The sequence below is a fragment of the Carlito syrichta genome, unplaced genomic scaffold (genome assembly GCF_000164805.1).
Source record: "Carlito syrichta isolate Samal-C Ts95f unplaced genomic scaffold, Tarsius_syrichta-2.0.1 Scaffold313936, whole genome shotgun sequence".
NCBI classification, from domain to species: domain Eukaryota; kingdom Metazoa; phylum Chordata; class Mammalia; order Primates; family Tarsiidae; genus Carlito; species Carlito syrichta.
This window is the reverse complement of record NW_007258032.1, coordinates 1,189,335-1,200,455: the sequence shown is the minus strand read 5'-3', so window position 1 is coordinate 1,200,455 and position 11,121 is coordinate 1,189,335. Positions and strand designations below refer to the sequence as shown.

General features: G+C 45.9%; 1 protein-coding gene across 1 annotated transcript in view; it reads left to right on the top strand.

The window, feature by feature from the left end:
• The window catches only part of LOC103273277 (cytochrome P450 2J5-like), a 21,341-nt gene that overhangs the window by 5,629 nt on the left and 4,591 nt on the right, over positions 1-11,121 (top strand). Inside the window, exons 4-6 of the mRNA XM_008070701.2 lie at positions 2,638-2,779; positions 2,879-3,086; positions 5,709-5,790. Of these exons, the coding sequence (XP_008068892.2) occupies positions 2,638-2,779; positions 2,879-3,086; positions 5,709-5,790 (432 nt within the window). The remainder of the gene's footprint in view (positions 1-2,637; positions 2,780-2,878; positions 3,087-5,708; positions 5,791-11,121) is intronic.

Here is an 11,121-nt window from a genome sequence, read left to right as displayed (position 1 = left end):
TCTCGCTGCCCAGGCGGGTCTCGAACCCGCGGGCTCAGGCAATCTACTCACCTCAGCCTTTCAAAGGCGTGGGATTACAGGCTGAGCCACCGAGCCCGGCGTTCCTCTTCTTTAACAGGGAAACTTCAGCATAGAGAGCTCAGGTAACCGCCCAAGCACACAGCTAGTAAGTGACTTGACTAAGCTTCCATTCATGGTCCTCTGTCACCAAGGTTTTTCCTGTTTATACCATGCTCTCTACTGATTGTATTGCTCCAAAAGCACCACTTTTAGCCTGTGGACCAACATATTAAATGGAGATGTTTTGCATCGCCCATTGGTTTGCCTGATTGGTTGAGCTTGGGAGTAGTTGGCCAGCATGTCCATACATAGTTTTGTCAAGTGTCTTCAGGAATGTGAGAATAGCAGCTCTTCTTGCTGCCAGCATGGCAGGAGGGCCTAGGCCCAGGTTGTCCAGAAGCTGTGCCAAATTAGGTTAAGTTAAAAGGGGGGAGGTAGGGAGAGACTGGAGTTTAGCTCTATTTTATGCCGTTTAGAATTAGAAACTTGATTATGAAGAACCCATTCCTGCCAATTTGTTTCCAGGAGTTGTTCTGTAATAACAGCTCCAGGGACCATTACCAACCTGAAATCAATATTGAGCTTTTACAACTTGGACGAGAGATGTTTGATGAAGTGGAATCAAAGCTTGACAGTAGATCATTAAGTGTTACCAATATTCCTCAACTGTTGTTAACCATTTCGTCAGTTGTTTGATCATGACAACAGTAATGATCCCTAATACAATGGTTGTCCATCAAGCCTGTCTCTCCCCAGACAGTCTACTTAATCAAGAACTCTAAAGTGGCATTTCCTGGGGAGAGTTGGCAGAGTCCCCAGGAGGCTCCCAGATGGCTCTGTAATCTGGAGGAGAGAGAGGGTTGCCCTGTTTGTATAGTATATACTAAAACGGTTCCATAAGCTAACATCAGTCAGTCACTTTGCAAGGAGGCCAGAACATCACCCTAAAAGAGCATGCACATCATTCTGGAGGGAAAACGGCATCTTTCAAGGAGGCGCTTCCCCTGAAGGTGATTATTAAGAACCGTTGATGCAAAGGGTTACTTAAACCTGGATGGAGAAAGTGGGGCAATTCCCAAAACTAGAATTGGGAAATGTGTAGCTCATCAGGCAGTGGCAAGAGCATGTGCCTCCCCAACACCTCTGCTCCAAGCTATAGAATGACCAGGTCTGGGTGCCCTATTGGTACAGACAGCCAAGGTCAGGTGCCTTCCTCAAGTCTACAGCAGCAATAGCAACAACTGGTGCTTTCTGGATGAGTCTGCATTGGCTCCATTTTGGCATTCTTTTTTTTTTTTTTGAGTTGGAGTCTCACTCTGTTGCCCAGACTGGAGTGCAGTGGTCGCTCCCGGCCACCGCAGCCTTGACTTGCTGGGCTCTGGCGATCCTTCTGCCTCAGCCTTCTGAGTAGCTGGAATTACAGGTGCGCGCTACCACGCCCGGCTAGTTTTTGTTTATTTATTGTAGAAATGAGGTCTTGCCAAGTTGCCCGGGTGGGTCTCAAACCCGTGGGCTCAGGCAATCCACTCACCTCAGCCTCCCAAAGATGCGAGATAACAGGCTGAGCCACCGAGCCCGGCTTCATTTTAGCATATTTTATTGGCTTCTGTTTGGGATGCAGCTTTCAAACTCTGCTGATTTTTGTTTTTGTTTGTTTGTTTGTTTGTTTTTCCTATTTCAAACTATCTTTGTCAAAACCAAGAATTCTGTCCTCAGCCCTCTGGTCACTCCTGGGTGGCTGCTTTAATACTATGATATTTGGTAAATGAGCCACGGGGTATGAGGCCTCCTCCCAAGTCCTGGAGCTGAGTGTCCCAGGTCCCAGGACCATAACCAGCCCATGCTTGCTCCACTGTGGCCTCTGTCTGCTGCTTCTGGCCAACCCAGGGCCCATATGTGAGGAGCAGGTTTTCCTGCTCCCAACTGACCAGTCTACTGCTTCTTCTGACCACTCACTCCTCCAGGATAGTGTGAGGGTCAGGGTTAGGGTGAGGATTCGAATTGGGGGGAGTGGGGAGGGTGGAGTTTGGGTTGGGGTGAGGGTTAGGGATGGGGTTAGAATAAGACCCAGAGTTGGGTTGTGGTTTATGTGTTCTCCTCTCCCGAACTCTAAAGAGTAAAGTTCTCTGTCTCCTTCTCTCTGTATTTCCATCCTTCAGACCTTCTTTCTCTGTTTGCCATTCTATTTCTCCTCTTCTTCTTGGTCTCTTTCTCTGACACACACACACACACACACACACACACACACACACACACACACACACACACCCCCACACACACCCAGTGTTTGTTGACCTGTCCTTACTAGGCCCCTTCCAGACATGCCCGCAGTCGCTGGCTTTTTTTGTAGGAAGCAATGGCCCTGTGTCTCTAGGACAAGGTCTTCAGGACAAAGGTAGATGGAGGATGTTGTGCTCAGCTGCTTCCAGTGTGACCCTGGAGGGAGTGCACCCACAGAGGCTGCCTGCTGAGTCTCCCTAGTCCCACCCACCCCCCCCAAGTTCACTTTGACCCCATGTCAGGGCTGGGTATAAGGCCATCTGAGGTCCCCTGAGCCCCACCAGCTCCTCTCTGCAGGGTACCATCATTTTACCCAACCTGGCCTCCGTGCTCTATGACCCTGAGTGCTGGGAGACTCCTCGACAATTCAACCCCGGCCACTTCCTGGACAAGAATGGAAATTTTGTGGTCAATGAGGCCTTCCTGCCATTCTCTGCAGGTAGTAGGCACAGTGCTGGGTCCTGGGTGAGGCTTGGGGGTGTGGTGGGATAGACACAGGGACAGCTGCCACCCTTTGACCTTTCTCTCTTGCTTCCAGGGCATTGGGTGTGCCCAGGGGACCAGCTGGCTCGAATGGAGCTCTTCCTGATGTTTGCCACCCTCCTCAGGACTTTTTGGTTCCAGCTGCCAGAGGGAAGCCTGGGACTCAGGCTGGAGTACATCTTTGGTGGCACCCTGCAGCCCCAGCCCCAGGAGATCTGTGCAGTGCCCCGCCTGGGCAGCCCAATTACTAGGGAGGAAGACCTGTAGCCAGCTGGGAGTCTGGTGGCCTGTCCTCCACGAAGTCCTTCCTCGGTCTCTCTTGGCTTCTGCATCATTAGAAAAGAGGAAGAACAGGGGTTACTCGTTGGCCCATGGATGACATTGGAGAGTAGACTTACAAGGATTCTGCAAAAATAGCTGTTTGGATAACTCAGCCCTTAGATTAGTTATGCTTTGTCAGGGAAGGACTTCAGGTTAGTTGCGTTTGAGGTTAAATCAGTCCACAAAGTACTTTTTTGTGCGTCAAGCCTCACAAGGGAGCAGCTAAGTAAGTTCAGAGGGAAAGGCAAACTTTCAAGCAAAACTATCCATGTGATGCATGCAAATACCATGAACGCTGGAACGAATAAGCCAGAAAAATGGAAAACTTATTTTCTGCCTTCTCCTGCCCTCTCCTGACCAGAGAGAAGAAGTGCAGGTCCCTGGAGCCCTAAATCAGGAAAGCTCTCCCCCAGTTTCTAATAGGCAAAGCCAGCAGCCCATGTACTTGTCCCCTGGAAAACCTCCACAAAGGTCCCCCTTCACTTTCCCCACAAGAGTTCCCAAGTTTTGAAACATTGAATCTTCAGACAAGTCTTGTTTATTACTGAAGAATGACTTGCATTAAGGAAATGCTAATTAAAATAAAAATAAGATATCATTACACTCCAATTAGAATTGCTGAAAACAAAAGTCTGACAATCCCAAGTGCTGGAAAAGGTGCGGAGCAGCTGGAACTCTCACACACTGCTAATGGGAATGTAAAATGGTGTCACCACGTTGGAAAACAGTTTGGCAACTTTTTGGTAAACTTAAATGTCATACCACACAGCCCAGCCATGCCACTCCTAGGTATTTTTTACCCAAAAGAAATGAAAATACAACTGAATACTATATGATTTCACTTCTGCGATATTCTTGAAAAGGCAAAACTATAAGGACAGAAAAGTGGTTGCTGGGGTCTAGTAGCAGGGTTATGGATTGACTCTAAAGGGACATAGGGAACTTTCTGAGGTCATGAAAATGTTCTATGTCTTGACTGTGGTGATGGTTACATGACTGTATATGTCAAAATTCAGGCAATTGTACATTTTTAAAAGGTAGATGTTATTGTATACAAATCAAGTCTCAATAAATTTGGACTTTAAAAAGGATTTGTCTTTTCTTCCTTATGGTATTAAAAGATGTAGATATGAATAAACCAGTGTTGCTAAGTAATACGGATAGTCATCATTACCATGACATTGGGCTGAGAGGATTCCAGACAGAGGTGAGAAAATTTGATGTATTAATTAGCCTCTGGCCTTTCTGCAGGCAAATGCACAAGTTCCTCGAGGCTTTTTGAAATCTTGAAGCTTTCTCATAGATACCCTGTTTTCTGTGTGGAACTGTACCCAGCGCCTAAGGAGTCCAGGAGATCCCGCTGAGAGGTGGCAGCTGTTTGTGATCAGGGCAGGCTCAAGGGAAGAGAAAACAGAGTCAGGCTCGAATTCCACTGCTTCTTGCCTCCCTTGACCCTGTTGGTCCCCTCCCTGTTAGAGCCCCTGTGTGGAGCTTCAGGCACCCTTCTAACACCCACCCCACCACCACCTGGCTTTCTCACTGCGATCCTGCCTAGCCCTCTGCTTGTTATTCCATTCAAAGGACAACTTCTCCAGGACTTTGGTGTTGGTTGAAACCCCGGTTCTGCTCTCAATAGCCCAACTATGAGCTGCGTGAGTTTCCTTCCTTGTCAAGTGGAGCTCTCCCTTAGGACTGTTCTCAGCACAGAACCTTGCACAGGATAATTGCTCTGTATATACTGGTGGGGCTGTTTCTCCATACTACATCCAAAAGCACTCTTTGTTTATGGCCCTAAAATAAAATAACAACGATGAGAGGCACCCCTCCCCTGTGCACGGGCTTCCCTTTCAGTTTCTAACTATTATCTCTTACTGATGTGATGATAGTTAGAAAGTGTTGAGAGTCAACCATGTGCTAGCAAGTGAACTGGTTACCTAACATAGTCATTTAATCATCAACTGACAAGATAGACATAATTATCTAAACGTATAGGAATGAGAGTCAGAATCTTGCCCAGAAACAAAGAGTTAAAAAGTGTCAGAATATCAATAAGCCTTGGTTCCCTCATCTACAAAGTGAAGATAATAAAACTAACTAATTGATTAAGATGAATTAAGTATAATAATGCAGCCAAAAGACCTAGCACAGTCCTGCTGGACACCAAGTGTCCAATAAATGGCCAGATACCAAATGATCCTTACCTGCATCACAGGCAGCACACCCTAAGAGAACCTTCCACTCTGCCTTGGCTGACTGACCTCTGGCTGTCTCCTGAGGACATGGCTTCGCCTGCAGCCTCTGAATGAAGGCTGCTTGTTTCTTTTGTGTCTGTTCAGGTTCTGACCGGAAACAGCCCCCCTCACTCAGATTGAGCAGGGAGGAGAGTTTAAAAGCAGAGAGCACAGAAACCAATGCAGGTGACCCAAGGACGAAAAAAGTGGGAAGGACGCGTGCTCTAAACTATGTTTCTTCCATGCTCCAGTCTCCTGTTTGTGTCTGTGACTGGCTGAGCCTAGCAGGCAGAAAGGAACGCACTGATGTGCTCCGTAAAGTTCTCCCTCCAGGGCCCTGCGGCAGCAGGTGATCCAGAGGGGGAAGCAGGGGACATTCAGCTTGTCCCAGCACCTCCTCCCTTGGGTTCTGGAGGTGGGCCACATCTTCCTCATGCCCTAAGGATTCTTCCAGATTACTTGTCCTGAGACCACGTTGAGCGTGTGTTTCTCCTCTACTGAGACTCTGGCCTGGATCTGCAGCACCTCTTCAAGCATTGCTAATTGCCTTCTGGCCACCTCTTCTCCTTCACAGAAATCTCAGGATTCCATAAGGTCCTTGCCATCACCCTCATGACCCCAAAGTCACATGAGCAGCCAAGTGAATAGCCAGGACTCAGTTTCTGGTCTTCCCATCTTGAATGATATCCAGTCTCAATCCTTTTCAGACATCAGCTGCTGTATGACCACACTGAGGTTCTTGTCATCACCCATAAAAGCTCACTCTCTGAAACTGTAAATTCACAGATCCTTATCGAGACCTATGAAGGGTCCAATATATTACTATACTGGAGGACTAACAGGTTAGCCAGGCATAGTTTTTATTTATTTATTTATTTTTGAGTTGGAGTCTCACTCTGTTGCCCAGGCTGGAGGGCAGTGGCACACTCACAGTCACTGCAGCCTCGACCTGCTGGGCTCAGGCGATCCTTCTGCTTCAGCCTTCCAAGTAGCTGGAACCACAGGCATGTGCCATTTTTCTTGATTTATTGTAGAGATGAGGTCTCACCAAGTTGCCCAAGCTAGTCTCTCAAACCTGTGGGCTTAGACAATTCTCTCACTTCAGCCTCCCAACGTGCTGGGATTTACAGGTGTAAGCTACCATGCCTAGCTAATAAATGAAAAATTTGGAAGGGCTTCCCACAGATACTTGGTCTCCAGTTTTTTTATTTTGTTTTGTTTTCCCCATAGAACAAGCCTTACCTCTCCTGGGAATTTATGGGTAGGCATTATTTGCCCACACACATTAACCTATCTTGTCAGGATAGGAGCTTTATAGACTTTTGCCTTAGACATTTCAAGACACTTTAGTCCCAGAATGTGTTAAAGGAAAACATCACTGGTGTATTTTCTTCACCCCCCCCCCCTTGTCTTTCATCTCCAAACCTGCCATTCTAAACTCCACTATGATTAAAAAAAAAATTGCCAGTCAGCTTCCTACTGAGTCCTATCAAAAGAGGAACTAGGAGGGAAGGGAAAAGGGGACTTCATTCTTGTTTCTTTGCTGTTCCTGCCAGTGTTGTCCCAGCAGTGGCACTTGATGCTAGCCTCCACATTCGTTAAACTCTTCTAGAAGCAGACTTATTGGGCCATTTCAGAGGTGCCAGCAACAACTGGGAGATATTTGCTTCTCAAAGGACTGCACACCCATTCTGTAGAGTCCATTATCCTCCATGCCACGAGCTCCTATGTTCTGGTACCCACAATTCTTCCCTTTTGTTTGAGGTTTTTTAAAAGTTAGATTAGAAAATATAGTTTATTAAAAACTAAGAAAGAAAGAGGGAGAGAGAGGAGATTCACCTCCCTAAGTTAGGGGAGGGGGCCAAAGCCAGGAAACATAGTTCAGTCATAGGTCAAAGAGCACATGGCCACACCATAGCTTACTAAGGCCCTGAGTTTTGAAGATGGTAGCACTTCCTGCAGTTATCACCGTTGGGTTATCTCAGGGTTCCCTTTTGCTCTAACACCTGTGTGACCAGGTCCCTATAGAGAGTACCTTCTGTCGAAATACTTATTGTGGTCTTTGTTTTCTAAACTAGACCCTGATCAATTGCTCAGTAGAACCTACATTTACCTAGTAGATATGATTGAGTAGGGAGCAGAGCTCTCCTCCTGATCCTGGGTTCAGGAAAGTCCATAGTCAGTCAGTCTAACCTGAAACAAAAAGAGACATTCAAACTTTTTATGGGTCTTAAGAGATGGAGAGGAATGATAAACAATGAATAGACTCAATGTATGACCCCCCAACTGAGAGAGAGCTTTCTGAACTGCAGTCTCAGGGACACAGCCGAAGTATGGAAGTCTGGCACCACAGAAGTCAAGTGGAAGAGAAATGTAAAGACAAGGACCTGGACACCCCACTCGCCCATCCTTCCCCTGTCCCCTTCCTCTCTCTTCCTCTCCTCCCCCATGAACTCAGGGTTCATAAAGCATCAAGTCCTGTCAAAACAAGGCAAAATATTCTGGAAAAAGAAAATCAGACTCAAAAATTTAGTCATAATTGTTTATTTTTATCTGTGAACAGGAAGAAGAAATGGGTAAACATACAGCACTGGCTTGGCTCCCAAGTCTTTTTACTTTTCTTGCATTTCCTGCCAATGAATCTTCAGTCTTTTTAATTCTTTTTTTTTTGTTTTGAGCCTGAGTCTCATTCTGTCTCTTAGGCTGGAGTGCAGTGGCATGCCCTTGGCCACCACAGCCTTGACCTGCTGGGCTCAGGCGATCCTTTCGCCTCAGTCTTCCAAGTAGTTGGAACCACAGGTGTGCGCCACTATGCCTGGCTAATTTTTCTTGATTTATTGTAGAGATGAGGTCTCGTCAAATTGCCCAGGCTGTTCTCAAACCTCTGATCTCAGGAAACCCTCTGGCCTCAGCCTCCCAAAGTGCTGGGATTATAGGCATGAGCCACTGTACCTGGCTGAACTGTCGCTTATTAAGGAATAATTTTGTCAGGGCCTGTGCCAAGTGCTCTATACAAATTATTTAACTTTTCATAGCTACTCTGATGGTTACATTATGATTTCCATTTACCAATTAAGAAAGTGAGGTAATTTTAGGCTGGGCGCAATGGCTCATGCTTGTAATCCCAGTAAACTTTGGGAGGGCTGGGCGGGAGGATCTTGAGACCAGGAGTTTGAGATCAGCCTGGGCAATATAGTGAGATCCTGCCTCTATAATAATTATTAATTTATTTTTTGAGTCGAAGTCTCACTCTGTTGTCCAGGCTGCAGGGCAGTGGCACGCCGTTCACAGCCACCACAGCCTTGACCTGCTGGACTCAGGCAATCCTTCCACCTCAGCCTTCCAAGTAGCTGGAACTATAGGCACCCACCACCACTCCCAGCTAATTTTTTGATTTAGTGTAGAGATGAGGTCTCACCAAGTTGCCAGACTGGTCTCGAACCCATGAACTCAGGCAATCCTCTCACCTCAGCCTCCCAAAGTGCTGGGATTGTAGGCGTGAGCCACTGTGCCCGGTCTAATAATTATTTTTTTGAAAAAATTAAAAAAATAAAATAAAGTAAGATCATGAAAGCTACTCCCAAGGTCATACAGGTAGAGACCCAGGTAAGGTCATTACACGATCTTGTTTCATCTGAAACTCATGCAAAAGTTACTAGTCCTATAGTTCAGTTTCTTATAGGTTAAATGTCTGTGGGCTAACCAAGTTATTTAAAAGCCATTTAAAAGCACTTTAATGACTTGGTTAGCCCACAGACATTTAATCTATAAATGTGGGCCCAGGGACAGATTTGGCCCATGGGGTATGGTCTGCAGACCAGGGCTTTCAGCTGAGATCCTGGGATGTTCAACAGGGCTCTTTTCCATTAGGTCTTGGATTCTAATCATTTGTCACATCAGCACAATGAACCTCATGACAACTCCTCTCTGCTTTAGCTTTTAGCCTCTGCTCTGTACAATTTCAAAACTCTGCAATTATCCTGATGGGAAAATCAGTCTCATGGTTTATGATACATCTCCAACGCTGTCACTCCAACAGCAGGAGATGGCCCACAGCTCTGCCAGTTGCTGTTCTTTTTTATTATTTACTTTTTTTTGAGTCAGAGTCTCACTCTGTTGCCCATGCGGGAGTGCAGTGGCATGCCTATGGCCACTGCAGCCTTGACCTGCTGGACTCAGACGGTCCTGCTGCCTCAGCCTTCCAAGTAGCTGGAACTATAGGCATGCACCATCACGCCCGGCTAATTTTTTGATTTATTGTAGAGATCGGGGTCTTGCCAAGTTACCCAGGCTGGTCTCGAACCCCTGGGCTCAGACAATCCTCTCACATTGGCCTCCCAAGGTGTCCAGGAGTGTGCCACTGCCCTCCAGCCTGGACAACAGAGTGAGACTCCACTCAAAAAAAAAAAAAAATGTAGGCAGTGCTCAGTGGCTCAGCCTGTAATCCCAGCACTTTGGGATGCTGAGGCGAGTGGATTGCCAGAGCCTGCGGGTTCAAGACCAGCCCGTATTGACTGCAAAGCCTAAAATATTTATTATCGGGTCCTTTAGAGACAAAGTTTGCTGATCCCTAGGTTACATGGGCTTAAGATGGTTAAGAAAGAGTGTTCCACTAACTATAGTGACTTTTTTTAAAGTTGGAAAACTACAGGAATTAGTAATCTATAGCACTAATAAACTAGCAAAGCTAAAAATATCTTCAGCACCAACATACCTTAGATATGGAGACCTGGCTTCTTGTACAACTTCAGGTTGTGATGCTGACCCAAACTGAGATTTAGGTGACAAACACCTTTCCAAAAAAGTGTAAACCAAAGTTTAAATGCTTTGAAAGACAGGTAGTATGTACCCAATATATTAAATCCAGATTAACTGGTTATGTTTAAGATGCCTATTTGCTGCTTGGTTGATTTATCAGAGCGTATTCATCTCCTTGCCACAGGTATTTTGTTTTAGCTCCAGGACAAAACTTAAATGATTGAATATTGATACTTCTGTGAAAAATAGTAGAAAAGGAAGTAAGGGTCAAATCCAAATATTTTTGAATTCTTGAAAAATTTAACAAGGCAGAGAGCATTAAAATAATGAAAGACTGTATATTGTTCCCAAAAGTAATGAAAATGACACTTTAAGCCAGGAGAGAGAATATGTTAGTTTCTTCTTTATGCTAGAAACCCTGGCTGGGCCAGGCTCGGTGGCTCAGTCTATAATCCCAGCACTTTGGGAGGCCGAGGTGAGTGGATTGTCTGAGCCCGCGTATTCGAGACCCGCCTGGGCAACTTGGCGAGACCTCATCTCTACAATAAATCAAAAATTAGCCGGGCGTGGTAGCACGCACCTGTAGTTCCAGCTACTTGGAAGGCTGAGGCGGAAGGATCACTGGAACCCAGCAGGCTAGAGAAGTTGGGACTACAGGCATGCATCACCATCCCAGGCTAATTAAAAAAAATTTTTTTTGTAGAGACAGGGTCCTACTACATCGCTCAGGCTGGTCTCAAACTCCTGACCTCAAGGGATCTTCCTGCCTTAACCTCCTAAAAGTATTGGGATTACAGGTGCGAGTCACCAAACTCAGTCTTGTATATTTTCAAAACTGTAAAATATTCAAACATTCACATAACTGTGCTTAAAAATGGCAGAACTCTCCCAAAATGTTGGTTGTTTTCAATCGATGTTAACTTTGGATAATTTTCTTTTTTTGAATTGGAGTCTCACTCTGTCACCCAGACTGGAGTGCAGTGGCTGC